At 39.1% G+C, this 16,100-nt stretch overlaps 1 protein-coding gene and 1 long non-coding RNA gene across 2 annotated transcripts; one reads left to right on the top strand and one right to left on the bottom strand.

The window, feature by feature from the left end:
• Nucleotides 1-188: 188 nt before the first annotated feature.
• On the top strand, nt 189-5,630 carry LOC110045369 (uncharacterized). The gene is made up of 6 exons (XM_089298664.1): nt 189-420; nt 600-644; nt 2,078-2,163; nt 2,591-3,038; nt 3,369-3,636; nt 4,220-5,630. Exons 3-6 carry the CDS (start codon nt 2,100-2,102, stop codon nt 4,775-4,777), a joined length of 1,338 nt encoding a protein of 445 aa, XP_089154790.1. The 5' UTR covers nt 189-420; nt 600-644; nt 2,078-2,099; the 3' UTR covers nt 4,778-5,630.
• A 622-nt stretch (nt 5,631-6,252) lies between these two features.
• LOC110045371 (uncharacterized) lies at nt 6,253-9,194 on the bottom strand. The gene is made up of 3 exons (XR_002296232.2): nt 8,851-9,194; nt 7,619-7,682; nt 6,253-6,405 (listed from the first exon to the last, which is right to left on the bottom strand). It is a non-coding gene; the product is annotated as an uncharacterized LOC110045371 (long non-coding RNA).
• Nucleotides 9,195-16,100: the final 6,906 nt, after the last annotated feature.

The raw sequence follows: 16,100 nt of genomic DNA, 5'->3' as shown, positions 1-16,100 counted from the left end.
CCTGCAATATGCTACGTCGGTTGAAAAAAACAAATAAAAGTCTACATTTTTTGATAACTTTAACACCTCTTATCAAGAATTTTAAGTGCTCTCCCGTTATGAACACTGGCGAAGAAAAAGCAGAGCAAATGGACAAGTAATTTGCGAAGTCCAGTCATTCTCTACAAGTTCCGGTGAACTTTTTTGCTTAGTTTTGTTTTCAATAGGAACGTTTTACAAGCGAAATCTGGCGCATTTTTGTCTTCTAATTATTTTTTTTACGGTATCTCTTGTACACCAACAAAACCAGTTCTCGATTGTCATAGCGACGGGTAGTGAGATGACATCACTGTAGTATTTTTAGAATTCCTTGACCATTACGAACTTTCTGACCCTGCCACCATGTTGGACCAAAAAAATGGACGACAGTTTTAATGAATGGTAATTTACGCAAATATTTTGATGTTATTATCTTAAGTGCCCGGTTTTTCAAATAACCGAAAGATATTTTCGCTTTTGTAACGTATTGATCGGAAGAGCGCTTAAGTGTGAACTGGGTAACGACATATTTTGTCATTCTTGACATCTCGTGGAATTTATATCTGTTGTTCTCGTTTTAGAAAGATTCGTGGATCTGACGAGTCCAGCCTCTATAGAGTATACGGGTAAGTGATATCTCTTACCTTTAATTATTAGCGTTCATAAGAGGTTTAAAAAAACTCGATCGAAACAAGATGCTAGTTTTTTTGTTGAAATTATTTTCATGTCTAAATTCGTAAACTGTTTATATGAAGCCACAGTATGTCATGTTTCCCCACCCTACAAAATCACCCGCATTTCTTATAAGCATTAACAGCTTTTCTACAAGGCAAATAATATTCACTGGTTGAACATAGATATTTTCAAGAGCTCATAGGCTTAATAACAGCAATAGTTTGGGCTGGTTTATAGTGTGTTGGTATAAGTTACGGTGGAAACCTTTAACAGGTACCAGGTTGTTTATCAAGCGAGCCACGTTCCGGCAATTGAACATGAACACCGATTTAAAAGTTTGGTGAGTAAGGCGATTAAAAGGGAAAAGTGTCCACTTGTTTCAAGATCATATCGATAGGCAGTATTCGGAAACTTTGTCTTGCACAGTTGTCCTCAGGATTGGATCCAGAAATATTATTAAGATGGCGTTACGATATTGACCGATCCTCCAGTTTGTAGTAAAACAATACAAAATTTGAAACCAAGTTTTTTTCTGCAGTCATCTTTGTGTTAACTACTAAGCACTGTGTGCACTTGAGAGTTAAAAGTTGCCTAGGGTATATCTTGAATTAATTAACCCCCAGGGGGTCTCATTGTTCTGATATCTTTGAACTGGGCGTGTAGAGGGGACAAGCATGACAGGCCAATTTATTGCTTGAAATAATGACTAAGTCTGTCACACCATAGCCATTGGCCACTGGCCGTTCTTACTACCAATGGCTTACGTTGACTGGTGTCAGCAAAGGACGCAGCGGATGAGAGAGTTTAAGCAAACCACGACAGCGACGCCAACGAGAAGTTCACCAAACAAAAGGTTTGATGAACAGAACAATGGCTATTTGCGTGCGTTTATAAATCTTTGAGCATTTCGTAGGTCGTCCTCTGCAAAATAACAGTGAGAAATGAACAAACTTCTGAGATTTTGGAGAAATTAAAGTGGGCCACCACGGCTAATTTTTCGTTTTTTATTTTGCAATTGATCGCTTGCATTACTTATTTAGTTTAAGCACGTTTTTAGAACGACCGGCATATTAAACAGATTTACATGATTGTGAAGTTCAAAGGCGGCTCATTACCCCCAGGGGATTATGGCTAAAAGTGAAAGTGAAGAAGTTCGAACTGGTGAAGATAGATTCAATTTTGACTAGGTGTCCTTCTTGGCGTGGCCGTTGTGTGGTAAATGTTCCGTGAACGATAAAAAGACGCTTTTCTCACGTTTAGCAGAGAAACCTATTGAGGCTAGACCTTGAGCTACGATCTATCCTGTCTCTGTCTCACTCCGGGTGGGTTAATTTAGCAAAGAAGAGTCAGAAACACTAAGTAATATCTTCGTCTTTTCCCCTAGAATTTTGTACTCGTAGTTCAGTATGTGGCTGGTTGGTGTCTTTGCGATTTTCTCGTTCGTTGCCTCGATAGATGGAACCTTACTAGGTAGGTAAAGGGAGTGTTTCACCATTCCATCTCAAATGATGCAAACCACTGCAGATATTCGTTGGGCTCCCTTTTATCCTGCACGAATTGCGGTCTTTAGTTGTTTGTTTTAAAAAAATCTGCAAATGTTGTACCTGTTAATTGATTGGTGATGTATCATCATGTCCAGATCCGAACAGCTATATCTTTACACACTTGTTTAAAAAAATGCTACATCTAGACTGCGACACCAAATGACTCATTAACTAATGTCTTGAGGCTATGAAGATACAAGCTACCTATTATTATTATTATTATTATTATTATTATTATTATTATTATTATTATCATATCGTTATAGTTGTACATGTATCTTTCCTCGCATGGTAACATAAATAATGTGAATGAAATAAAATGACTTGACTTGTATACTGGCATCGTTTTACAGGAAGCTGTCCTGGCAGCTGTTCTCCACAATGTTACCCAGCGTGTAATCCTATGTGCTGTTACACCACTCAACAGTCGTCAATATTTCAACAACAGCGACTACTACAACAACAAAAACAACTGCAACAGCTGCAGTATTACTACCAGCAGCATACTCAGCAGTCGGCTTCGCCTCCAGCCTCCTACATTCAGGTTCCCCCCGCCCCAGCCCCAGCTCCGGCATTCTCGCTCACTCCTTCCCCTTCCCCTTCTCCCGTTCCCACTCCTGCTCCTTCTCCACCTGCCCCACCCCCTCCCTGTGCGTCGTATTGTCCAAAGGAATGCTACCCTCAGTGTTCTACGTCATGTTGTGAACCCAAGCCTCCTCCGATGCCTTTGTATATGAAAAGAAAGCAACAAGTGGCAGTGGCTTGTGAAGGACATAAACTGAAGATTAAATGTCCTAACAAGTGAGAAAATTATATGACATAGTCCAAGTATCTGAAAAAGGGAATTTTTTGTGTGTTTTAGATCCAGAAATTCTCTGTATTAGGTGTAGTAAATTCTCTGTACCAGTGTTACTGGTGAATTTTTTGTTGTTGTTGTTTCTAGAACAATCAAATTGCAATGGCTTATTTATCACAGCCATCTTATATTCACTGCAGTCAGGCTGTGTTTTTACAAATCTCGTCAGTGAGTAAAGAACTCAGAGCTTGTAATGGGTTGTTGTAATCAGATTAGGTTTCTTGTTTAGATACGACATCACTGTTAATCCATGCCTGGATTAATTTATTTCCCAGGTATGATCGTATCGCATTATACAGTACATTCTACGGAAGAGACGAAAACAAGACATGCCAACACAAAGTCCTTCCTTCCAAGGGATATTGCGTGGCGGAAGAACATCGAGTCAATAAGAAGTTGTTCGACCTGTGCCAAGGAGAAAATAAGTGTTCTGTGGCAGCTACTAATGCCTTTCTTGGTAAAAAGAACAATATTATTTGTCCTGATGTCTATAAGTATGCCAGAGTTGTCTACCGCTGCATACAGCACCCTAAAATTGTGCCGGTGAGTCGATTTGTTAAACTGTAAAGCTACGTACCACTTTTCTCTCGTCAGAATCCATCTTCGAGAAATGAATAATGGGTCCCTAGTTTTCCTCCAAAATATTCTTGCATGACGTGGCCTGGAAGCGACTAACTGACTGGACAACTCGCCAGTGCTCGCTATCTCAGGCTATATCTTTGGATTGGATTATGTGAATCGCTGAAAGCGAACACTGTTCCCCTGACTGCATGACTGCATAAATTATTACAGATGGTCGCGGGCCATTTTGAGTAGAACATGTAAATTTGCACAGAATCTCATTCATAACTCCTTTAGTACTACATTACTTTGTTAATATCCATGTTACCAATATATTTCTTTTAAGCATTGTATTGTATCACACATTTTTCTTCCAAAAGCCAAATCTTCAAGATTCTTTGACACCAACAGCAACAACAACAACAACAACAACACCAAAAACAACAAACACAAGAATTCTAGTCATACACAAAAATAATGAGCGTTGCATTTGTCACATGTATGGTAATTATTTTGTCACCATGACTTTGACCGATTGCATTTTATTAATTCTGTTCGTCTCCAGGTGTGCTCCCTACCATGCCACAAACCATCCAAGTGTTTTCCCAGATGTGACATCAGCTGCTGCACTCCCCCACCGCCCCCTCCCCCACCACCTGCTCCTCCTCCTCCCGCTCCTATCCTCCCACCAACATGTCCTGGAGCATGTCCAGCGCAATGCTTTCCAGCTTGTTCTCAATCATGCTGCAGTCCGCCACCACCACCTCCCCCCGCGCCAGTGTACTACCCCATGCCACCTCCAGCACTCCCTCCTCCTCCAACCTGTCCAGGATCGTGTCCAAGTACATGTGCACCAGTGTGTTCCGTAAGATGCTGTATAGGCCGGAGTGCTGAACAGAACAGCATGAGACCACTTTCTTACTCGGCGCCTCGTGTGGCACCGGCCGCTTATAGATACCGCAATTATTACCCAGCTGCTCAGTCCAATAACTACTACAATCAGTACAGGCAATACGCTCAAGCAAAGTCGCCGTACCCGAATCCTTATGCAACGTATCAAACGTATAGGACATCGTATGGAGACCAGCGGAATTTACAGAACGTGAATCGTTATCAAGGCTAATTGTCTTGGGAGTTTGCACATGAGATAGGAGGTGACTCAAGAATTACGAAAACAGTTCCCATCAAGACAATTTATATACGGTGCAAATTTGGAAGCAGTTGTTATTATTCTTTCTCAAGAAAAAGCTGATTCTCATTGAATCTCTTAAAGTAACTGCAAGAACATAGCATTGCATGCGATGTTCCTTACCTTTCAAAAGCGGCATCCAAGCAAACAGAAATCTACTAGGGATTTGAGAGTGTTTCTAATCTCGTGTCTTATCCTCCAAAGTTATTTAGTAAATTAATAGACGAAGTGTTAACTTTAGGTTCATAGATGAAAAAAAAAACAAAACAAAACAAAACAAAACAGAAACAAAAAGAGAAGAAAAAGGAGAAGGGGAAAAAGAATGAAAGAACGAACGAAACTGATCAAACATAAAAATGGTTTCGAATCAATGATCGTCAATTCACAATAATTATTTTTCAGTACTTCCCCCTCTGTTTATATTAGATTACTACCGTTTTGTTAATGGTCGTTAACATATGTTTAATTTGTCCTGATCGTGACTCTTATTTAATTTGTCGAACTATCTACTTTAGTGTAGACTTGCTTATCTCAATTGGATTAACAAGTTATATTTCCTTAGTTATGCTAGGAAAACTAAATGCGCGATGAAACGAAGAGGACTTTTAATTGGCAAACAAAATGCCTTATTAACGTTTTATTGTAAACGATAATTATTTTATAGATTCAAATGTACATAATACATTTTCAGTGCACACTCTGTCTTGTTGTCAATCTTCTTGAATGAATAAACGAATGAGGGTTTTTTTGTTGTAATGTAAATAGATGAACACCCTAATTAACTTAATGTTAGCTTGGTGATATCCTCTGTAAATATTGTTATTATCATCATGATCATGATCATGATCATTATTATTATTATTATTATTATTATTATTATTATTATTATTATTATTTCAAGACATGAAAATGTTCAATATCCACTGATCAGACTAAAGCAGCTAGTAAAGAAATATCCCAGTGCCAGTAATATTGTTTGACAGATTCCCCAGCCTCCCAGCCTTTCAATGTTGGATTTTAACCATGCAGTCCCGCTGCAAAAATGTTAAAAAAAACTTTGTCACTAAGAGGGGGAGGGGGAGGGGAGAACAACATGTCATCCGTACACTTAGTGAGTGATACTAGAATGCTAAACCCCCGTTTTTTTGTGAGGTCATACGATCGATGATCGAGCGTTCTAATAGAGAGATGGTCTGGGGAGAATGTTAATAATGTGTGGATTGAAACTGAGGACCATTTTCGTTTTCTTGACTTCTCCCGTGTTCTAAAATTCCCCTCGTTCCAGAGTATGTAACATACTTTCCTTCCCTCTAAAAGCCTGATGTGGAGTTGTTTCCCAGTAGTTTTGATCGTGACAGGTGAAGGAAAGGTTTAGTACATTACCGATAACTACAGTATGGCGAGACACATTTAGTAAGTTGTGTCAATTCTCACAACTTTATTTCATTTGTGACAACTTAAAACGTTAATAGTGAATGAATGGCATTCCGATGTGTGGCCACGGATTGACTCCTATAACGAAAAAAGAACCGGCAAAAGCAGATGAATTGTTCCACGATAGCCTGTAGAGAAAAGAAGTATAATATATCAAAAATTAAACTTAAGAGGTAATTTTCAAATTTCTGAGTTGTACCTACTGGCAAATCCTAGTGTAGGAGGAGAGAAAATGTTAAACTTGAGAATTTGGGAACGAAGAATTACCCCTGAAATTTCAGCTTTTGAGTTAAACTGCTTATTGAAACACGATTGCGAACCATAGACAGCTCACATATCAGAATGTTCCCAAGGGATCAATGAATAGTGACTACAGAATATTTTCTAAAACATCCTTAAGCTAAATTCTCCTGGAGTTTTAAAAGTGCGAAAACCCTCCGAGGGGTAGGATTTATTTGTACCTACTCCTCTCCCTGCACGCTTGAAGGCTCCCAATGCTGAGAAACTCCTGCTCTCAGGGTGCACTAAAGATACTCGCGTGGCCTTACTAAATCGAAATATTTTCATCAGATGACAACCTTTTTTCAGTCGAAACAGAATACAAGCATACTCAATTTCAAGAAGTGCAAAAGGGCAGTTCAGTATTTCGGAGAGTTTGAAGACAAACACAGTGAGGTAAGGCCTAACCACTCTTTTTGAATTTCTCTATCGCTGTACTGATTCCTTAAACACCCATAACATGACTCCTCTTCTAAGCGGATAATTTCTGGGGTCAAGGATGTCTACCTGCGGACCCTTGTGGAAAGTTCGACTGCATCATTTTTAAACAGATACGGATAAATGACGGAGACAACGTTGATTAATATGACAGGACGAGCTAGAATGGACTTGCAAGTCCCAAAACAAATCAACAATGTTCCTGCGAGAGTCTGACAAGCAGACTTTAATTAAGGTAGACACACGCTAGGTACACTTTGCAGGAACGTAAAGCAAGGACAAGTCCGTCCTTGTGTGCGCATAGGACGCATGTTGCAGGGACTATACTCAAGCCGGTGCACACGAAGCGGATTGGTTGCTGATTTTTATAGGAAAATTTTGTCCCTGCAACAAAGTTTTTTTTTTTTTTTTTTGTCCCTGCAAAGTTTTCACAGCAACGGGCATGTCACACGAGGAAAACTGTCGCTACAGCCTGTCCACGCTTTGTGTCCGCGCAACACGTCCCCTAGAGTGTGCAAACCCTAGTTAACTTAAATCTGTTGTCAGTGTTGTGGTATTATAAAATCATTATATAATGTAAATTTCCGCTGTCATCTGACGATGATAAATAGAATTGTGACAGACCTTTTAAAAATCCCGAATGGTCTTCTTCTTCTTGCTCGTTGGAGCTTTCTTTTGACCATTCGAGCTAAGGATTAAAATGATACCACCGGTGAGGGAATGTTAATCGATAAAAAAAAAGTAGCAAATTCGACGCAGAATGACTACGCAGAATGACTGTGCAGAATGAATATAACGTCCTGCGAAGCTAGTTTGAACAGGCTTGTGGTATTTTTGTTTCCAATTTCATCAATGCCAACAAATAAACGTTCTGACTCCCACAAGAACCTTAAAATTTAATGAGTTACTCTTATCTCAGTTTATCCCTTCAGACGATAAATTCTAAATGAAATTGAAAGTTAACTGATGAGATTACCAATTCTTCCTATCCAGTTTATCATAAGAATAGCCTGCATCGACTTGCAATATCACGGGAAAACGAAACCGAAAGAAGAAAGAGGAAGAATCATCACTCTTTACTTGTCCAACGATTTTCCTGGTACCTGCTTTCTTCAATAAACTTGATATTAGAACAGTTCAAAAGTAATTTTGTCAGATTAAGTCCACCACACAATTTTTTTTCTCTGGTTTCTTGCACAGAAGTAAACGCCTTCTTTATGTTCCTAAAGATTTAATTATAGAATCGAGAAGATTGATTGGAAAATATCACCAGGGCCGTAGCCAGTATGAAGCAAACCGACGCTCTTGAATCAGTCATCTTTTCGTTTTTGTTGCTGTTGTGTTTTTTTAGAGGAGGAAAGCATAACTCTGCTTAAGACCTAGGAAGAGAATTTAACGATGGAAATTGTCTCAGACGTAATTTTTTTCTGACTACGGCTCTGAACACCACATCGTTTGTTTGACATTGAACTGAATTACCAATCAGAAAACACTTTGCACTTAAAGAGATTGCGAAGCCGAAAATAGAATGAAAAATTGCCAAACGATGAGAAAAAAAAAATAGAATTTTATTACTACAATTAAATTGATATAAAAGGACTTTTTGCGGGTTAGTTTCGTAAATGTCAGATGTTATTTAGTTTGCGGAACTCGATCAAGTATTAACTTCTCCATACAATATCAATGCAGTGTAAAGTTGACAGCTGAAGAGAATATCGAAGATCATAAACAATAGGTTGCCGTCTTGGTGTACAACACTGAATAATTCTCAAAAGTTATTTTAATAGGTATGTATGTCAGTCTTTATGGAGAATCAATATTTAGATATCAGTTCTAAGACGGTTAAATATACATACCTTGTAGACGATCCAGAGAAAATCGAAAAGGGACAATTCTTTGTGTTAGCACCACACAAGTCATCAAACACAGAGCTCCCTAGTTGAGGATTCTTTTTGACTTTCCCAAAACAAGGAAAGCAGCAAAACGGAACCCCTAAGATCGACATCAGAGCCTTTGACATTCTTCCGAATTAGCAGATCGCTTGTGAAGTTCTGTCAGTGATTAAAATCATCATGGGAAACATGCACACTTGTGGAGGTGTTAAATCAATTTAACCACAACTCTTCAACGATTTTCCCTCAGAATCGCTGAAGTAAAGTTGTGTCTGCAAGTTCCATTCACGCAAGGCGGCAAAGGCTTTTATTGAGGTAAACGGCTTTTTTTCTTAATTGGAGAAGCCAAAGAACGAATTTCTGTCAAGAAAATAAACTATTTTTGACCAAAATGTGCTGTTTCTGTTTCAAACAATATCAGGGTAAACACAGGTGTATATAAATGATTGAAAGCCATTCTGTTGCGACAGATCAGTTTTTAAATAATGATCGAAAATATTTCCTTGACATATATTTCTTGGCATAAAACGGCAAAAAACACGAAAATTCTTTGGAGGTTTTTCCCATTTCAAAAGAAAAATAGTTGAACACTGTGTTTGAAAGGTTGTTCATCATGATAACAAAAAACAAAAAAACCAAACAATCAGCGGGTTGCTTTGTTTTAGAGGATAAGATTGATTAATTCCATGGAAAATGAACTTCACGTGGTGAAATGGTCGTGAAATTGACCACAACTACACCCCAACTACAGCTGCCAAGACCTGCCAAAAGTATTTCACTGTTTTGTCTAAGATCAGGGAAAGTTATCTCTAGGTCTAGTTATAAGCAAGCAAGCGGGTCAATTTTAACTGTTTTCACAGGCTAATAATAATTTCAGTATTAACATAGCTGAGACCAAAGTCATCACGGCAAGAAATGTTTAATTATTTCTATTTGCTGTAAAGGATTTGATTTATTGATAAATTGGCTAACTCGTTAGCTGCTTGATGCCAAAACAAACCATATATATAAATACGACGTAGATCACCTGATCAACTGTAGAAAAGGTCAGTTCGATTCTCCACAAAGCAGTTAAGCTTGTGTATAAGATGGAATGGCGCAGTTCATACACTGCATCAGTGTCAAGCTTCTTGACAGCAGATATTTTCATTCCTAAAACCATGAGACTGATATGGAGAATATTTCATTTCCGAGTTTACCTTGTGCCTCTGTTTCAAAACGAGTCTCCTTGCAAAACCTTCCTAACGAAAATGAGTTTGATTTGCATGAAAATGAACCTGTAGGCGGAACTCAATTTCCTATGAATTGTTTCTCATGAAGACTGGTTTTGACACAGAGCCAAAAGACAACTCAACAGCTCAACAAATCCGCGAAAATGAACTGTTGAGGTCTGGAGAGATGAGTAATCAAGTCGGAATCAGTGGAGGTTTTCCCCACGACGACACCCCCCTTTTTGACCATATCATGCGGGAAAAAGAAATTTAAATTTAAGAGATGCCTATCTATTTGGAACAGTCTATAGAGGGTGTTACACGGTGGCGCGATTATATAAATTTCATTTTCAAGTGGTGAAATATCGTGTTTGTTACGAGAAAATAAAAGACCCATAAAATTCATCTCTTCAAACTATCAAGAAATTTCCTTTCATTATATAGACGAATCTATCGCCCACCATTTTCACTGACTGTTCGCGCAAACAACCGTGAAATTATCAATATGGAGGGTGCAAAGGTGGGGTACCAATCACGCATTACGCTGAATTTTTCAATTAAATCACGCATCACGGAGAATTTCTTTCACCAATCACGCGTCACGTAAAAAGAAGTAAGTACATCGCCAATTTTACTTTCTCGACCCTAAAAGCGTCGTTAAAAGAAGAACTCTGCCGATTCAACCACAAAAATGCATCGGCAAATATGCGACCACCCACGCGAAAACTTTCCTTGCGGTATCCGTTCGAACGGCTGAACGCACGGCAAGTGAACTAGCTTGCGAACATGAAAGCTCCCAGCGAGGGAGAAAAAAAAAAAAAACAATCCGGCGAGCGAAGCGAGCCGTTAAAAGAATTCTCGAATTGCGCTCACCATTCCGCTCTCAGTTCTTCCCGCTCGTCCTAGACCACACTTGGCTAGTTTGCACTAAACCCTTTAACCCAACCGGGAGCCTGTTCCCGGGCTAAGAGTGAACGGATTATTTGAATAGCGATAGTCAATTTACTTGTTCCGAGATATCTTAAGACCACTTGGTTTACATGAGTTGATAACCACTAAATGTAATGAGTAATGACTCTAGAAACGATTTAATGAAATGTAAACTATGAAGTTAAATGTAAGAGGTTTATGAGATGTGGCCTGTGTAGGTATATGTTGGGGATTAATACGATAAAAGCTTTAGGTATATATGGGGGATAAATGAGATGTAGGCTGTGCAGGTATATGTACGGGATTAATGAAATGTATTGCTGTGTAGGTATATGTTGGGAATTAATACAATGAAAGATGTGTAGGTATATGTGGGGGATAAATGAGATGTAGGCTGTGTAGGTATACATAGGGGATTAATGAGATGTATTGCTCTGTAGGTATATGTTGCGAATTAATACGATAAAAGCTGTGTAGGTATACGTGGGGGATTAATGAGATATAAGCTGTGTAGGTATATGTCGGAGATTAATGAATTGTAGGCTGTGTAGGTATATGTCGGGGATTAATGAAATGCAGGCTGTGAGGGGATATTGGGGGGGATATTTAGAGGGGGTTGTTGAGGAAGAATACTTGATTATATATCCAGGAGGTATTGTTTAAGAGAGATTAAGAGAGATGTGTATATTGTAGTTGAATTAATTAGCCGCCCAACCATCCGGGTGGTGTCGCACTTATAAAGGAAAGAACAAAAGGCTTGGCTGTGAGCCAATGAAAAAACACTGACGTCATAGCCAAACTGGACAAACGAGTTTCTGACACCGGCTGGATTTGATTATTCAGAATGGCGGACATACCATAATTTAAGGTTATAATATGCTAGTCTGCCAAACATTCTTTGTATGCACGCTTATGTTCTGTAACGGCTTTGTAATTTATGCTATACATACAGTTATATATTAAAATACGCCTTGAGCTACAGTAAGTAGTTATTGATGACGATGGCCTTGATTGATGAGGTTCGTTTAAGGTTCTCTCTGCCAGCTAATATTACATGTTGCAGCGAAAAGGTAATTCAAATTCGTCGACAACGTCCACCGTCTACGAATGCCTACGAGCGAAAACAACTTCCCGTGCTTCGCCGCCTAAAGCATCACAATTTTCAATGTTATTCCACCAGATATCATTGTCTCTGCAACATTTAGATTTGATGTCAATTAAGTAGCGAGATCCCCGAGAACTGGAAGCTATGGAAAGAGAAATACTGAATTACTTGGTTTGGAGCGGGAAAGCGCCGAGTATCAAGGACGTTATTGATGACGATGGCCTTTAAGTATTCAAAGCCTTAAGCTATACTGAAGAAGAAGATGCAAACGATTGCCGTGTAGTAATGGTGAAGATGACAAGGTATTGCATCGGCGCAGTAACGTAAACGAGATTGTTTCAGCAGGAGAGAAAAACTTCCTACCGAAACGCTCTCATCTGCGTTCGACTGGTCTTGGGGTAAAACATGAGCAAAATACAAAACAGCCACTTAGGATGACAGACCTCAGTGGTTAAACAAGTGTATCGACCTTCCAGGATCCGAGATGCGAATACAGCGTAAAGGGATCTTAACAATGACGACGGCGACGCCGAGGACAACGCCTTGTAAAATTGAATTTTTCTAGGATGGCTATGGCTCTAAGACCTCGCTCAGGCTAACGTTGTAAAGACAGCGTTCAATTCTAAATAGAAATACGAAAAATTAGCAGTTCGACCCGTCGTTCGCGTTTGCGGTCATTTTGCGTTGTTGTTTTGCAGAGGACTGCTATGAAATGTATGAAGGTTTACTGAACACACTTGCACAGCCTTTGTTTTGCTCATTAAACCTTTTGTTTGATGGTGCTCATATTGACGTTGTGGTTTGCTCCAGACTCCGTCCACACTACGCCTGAGGAATTTAAAAGCGCATACAGCTTTATTTCCACGGTTAGGCCTACGGTCCAGAGTAATCCGTCACGAAAACGGAACTTTTCGAAAAGGCTCGTCAAACCGGAGGAATTTGAAAACGCGGGCTTTGAGTTTTCGTGTGGACGGAAAACATTTTAAAATAGACCTTTTCGAATACGATAGGATCAAGAGAACCACGTGATTTCCCTGGGCGAGATTTCCTCAAACAAAAATATAAAACGACCGGTGATTGTTGCGTTTTTAATTTCCTCCGGTGTAGTATGGACGACCGGGCCTAAGCTTCCTAGGCTCCTAATTAAGTCAATAATCAGATGGCGTTCTTCAATGAGTCCAGAGACAAAAAAGTCGGAAGAGGGCCCGCGCAAAAATAAATAAACACTACAAACAAAACCAATATTTAGGAGTGGAACTCTTTAAAGATCTCGATCAAGTTTAATATTCGTTATATGTTAGTAGCATTATCACGAAGGTTGACCCGGTGGCAAAATAAAGTTTTACTTTATTTACTTTTACTGTCGGATTTATCAGAAGGAACCTGGAACACATTTAAGAAAACCTCTTGTTATTCATTAGTAAGACACCATCTGTGTGGGATTCACATACGCAAAAGGAAATTCATGACATCCAGATCTTGCGTATACAATTTATTATCGAATACCAGGGTATGTGATTCGCATATACCTAAAAGGAAATTCATGACATCCAGACCTAACGTGTACAACGACAAGCCGCTCGTTTTGTTAAACACTTTTATTATTTCCCTATAACACAATCGGGAGCCTGTTCACAGGCTAAGTTGGCAGAGATCTTGTGTGCGAATTTAGAAGACGTCTACGCCACCTTTGCCTTGCTCTAATATACAGGCAATATTTGTGTCAACGTTTTACACCTGCAAATGCTTTTCTGCGCGGCAAAGTTTTTATGTCTGTAAAGGATATAACGTGACTTTTGAATTCAGTTTTATGACGACCTTCATTAAGTGGCACACAAACGTTTCCCTCGTGTGGTCTCTCGTTGCTTACACAACTGTCTTCTCGAGCGGTATAAAATCACACCAAACCTAACGTGTGTTATCGTTTCAGCCCTTTTGGACGAAATTCTTTCAGACCTTTCATACGATAGCCGGATTCGGATATGGTGTGCCGTATTCTCTTGGTCTGATGCACTGCTAAAAATGATCGGTCGACAAAATGGACAAAAATAACACTGAAGCTCATGGTCCTTGTGCAAAGTTTAACTATTTTCAATTGACTTATTCCTATAATTTGTATCACAATTGTTTGGACCTATAGTCCCATGAGATCCACGAAGATCAAAGACATTAGAGGTCAAGAAAAGGACGAAAAAGACCAGAAAATGGTGTCGCGTCTGCCACGATTTGATCGGAGTCTTTTTTTTAAGACTATTTACTATTTACTTTGAATGAAAGCTATCCTTCTAGTTCAATTTTAATTTTGGAGCGATCACGCGTTACGCAAAAAACGTTTGCCACCCTCAATATGCTCACTGGTAAGGATATGGAAATTACGCTACCTGGGTCCCGAACGGTAGCTTCGTATGAGGTTTACGAATAAGTGATTTTCCAGTAAAACACCCGTGCCTATATAAAAAAGTTGTTATTTATTTAGTTAGGACTACGCCTTTCACTTTAAAGTTGGCACCCGCACTTCAAAACCTTAATTCATTGATGACTGATTATACTGAACTTCCGGCGGCTTCATACCTTACTTTCAAAACGCTTCGTACCCCAACATCATTCAGAAGACCATGCTGTTTTTTCCAGCTACCAAGACGAAAATTAACTTCACGGAAGTCAAAGAGAGACTGAAAGCAATAACGCGGTGAATCGCACAACGCTCGTGTACTGATTCAGACCAAGCTATAGGGAGGCTAGCCATTGGGGAGAGCATTTTTTTAGGGGAGGGAGCGGATGTACGCAGGCCTTCAGCGAGGCAATAATTTCCCTTAGAGTAAGTCTCGTAGTTTGATAGTCAGAGTACTATGCACCGACACTTTTTTTCCATATCAATGTTAGAATTATATCTTGAATATTCAATCTTTCATAAAATTCATCCTTCGTGCATGTAATGTTCACATGCACTTTTCCTCTTTTAAATAGTGTTTATTTCAGGTCATTACACATAGCTTGAGAGGCTAGTTTTAGATTGAGAAAGACACGTAATCAAGATGACATTTGTTGACTGCGGTCATCGGGACATGTCCTTCCAAACCATACAAAGCTCTCTTAATCACAGCTTTTCAAAAGTGTATTACATCTTTGTGTTGGAATAAAAGACACTGACATTTGGTAACCGTACTGCCTTTTAATTAAATGCTCTTCTGGCTCTGTTAGGTACCAGGCCCAGGTTTTTTAAATATTTCGTACCCAGTCCCTTGCTCGTTTAGAGCATTGCAATTTCAATGATTTCGCCCTAGTTCTTGTACATTTTTCGGAAGTCCATTATTTCACTCGAAAAAAGTGCAGTACACGAGGGATCCATCTGTCAATCTTTCAAAATAACAAAATGATACCAAATAAAAATATAACAAATCATATAAAAAACCGACACTCAAAAACGAAATAGTATCTCTTGTAGGGAGTTTCATCCTGAGCCAAATCAGATATCATTTGACACAAAATAAACCGTAACACTGAAATGTTTGCAATAACTTTTTTTTACTTCAGAAAAACTATTACTTCCCTGTTTGTGAAGTAAAATAGATAAGTTCATAATTTGACACGGAAGGTCACGGAAGGGCGCAAAAATTATTTTGGTTGTTCATTGCAAAACAGAACTTTAAGAGGGTCCAACTGGGCTTATTGGATTTTTGTAGAGAGGTAGAGAGCGAATTTACTAGCTCCTCAGTTCAATTCGTGGGATGCTACCGGAAGCAGACTGAATGTGTTTCAGAAGGCCTGACGTGGTGCGGAAGTAAAACCAAAAAAAATATATACATATCTAGTCAATTTTTTAACGACTAAGCTGAAGAGATTTCGATACAGTTGACATCATCATAAGAGAATTCGGGTATTCAGATATCTGTCTGCTTTGAACACATGAAACACTGATTGAATATGCTTTTTCTTGCTTCCACAAATAGGAGCGTCACGTATTCCCT

The sequence above is a fragment of the Orbicella faveolata genome, unplaced genomic scaffold, assembly GCF_042242905.1.
Source record: "Orbicella faveolata isolate gen_17 unplaced genomic scaffold, um_ofav_v1 contig_1, whole genome shotgun sequence".
In the NCBI taxonomy this organism is placed as follows: Eukaryota; Metazoa; Cnidaria; class Anthozoa; order Scleractinia; family Merulinidae; genus Orbicella; species Orbicella faveolata.
This window is presented reverse-complemented; position numbering and strand designations above follow the sequence as displayed.

Excerpts from the sequence above, each read along its gene's own strand:
- LOC110045369 (XM_089298664.1), top strand. The coding sequence starts at position 2,100 with ATGTGGCTGGTTGGTGTCTTTGCGATTTTCTCGTTCGTTGCCTCGATA. Across the intron at positions 3,039-3,368 it reads AAGATTAAATGTCCTAACAA|GTATGATCGTATCGCATTAT; the intron begins GTGAGAAAATTA and ends TTTATTTCCCAG. Across the intron at positions 3,637-4,219 it reads AGCACCCTAAAATTGTGCCG|GTGTGCTCCCTACCATGCCA; the intron begins GTGAGTCGATTT and ends GTTCGTCTCCAG.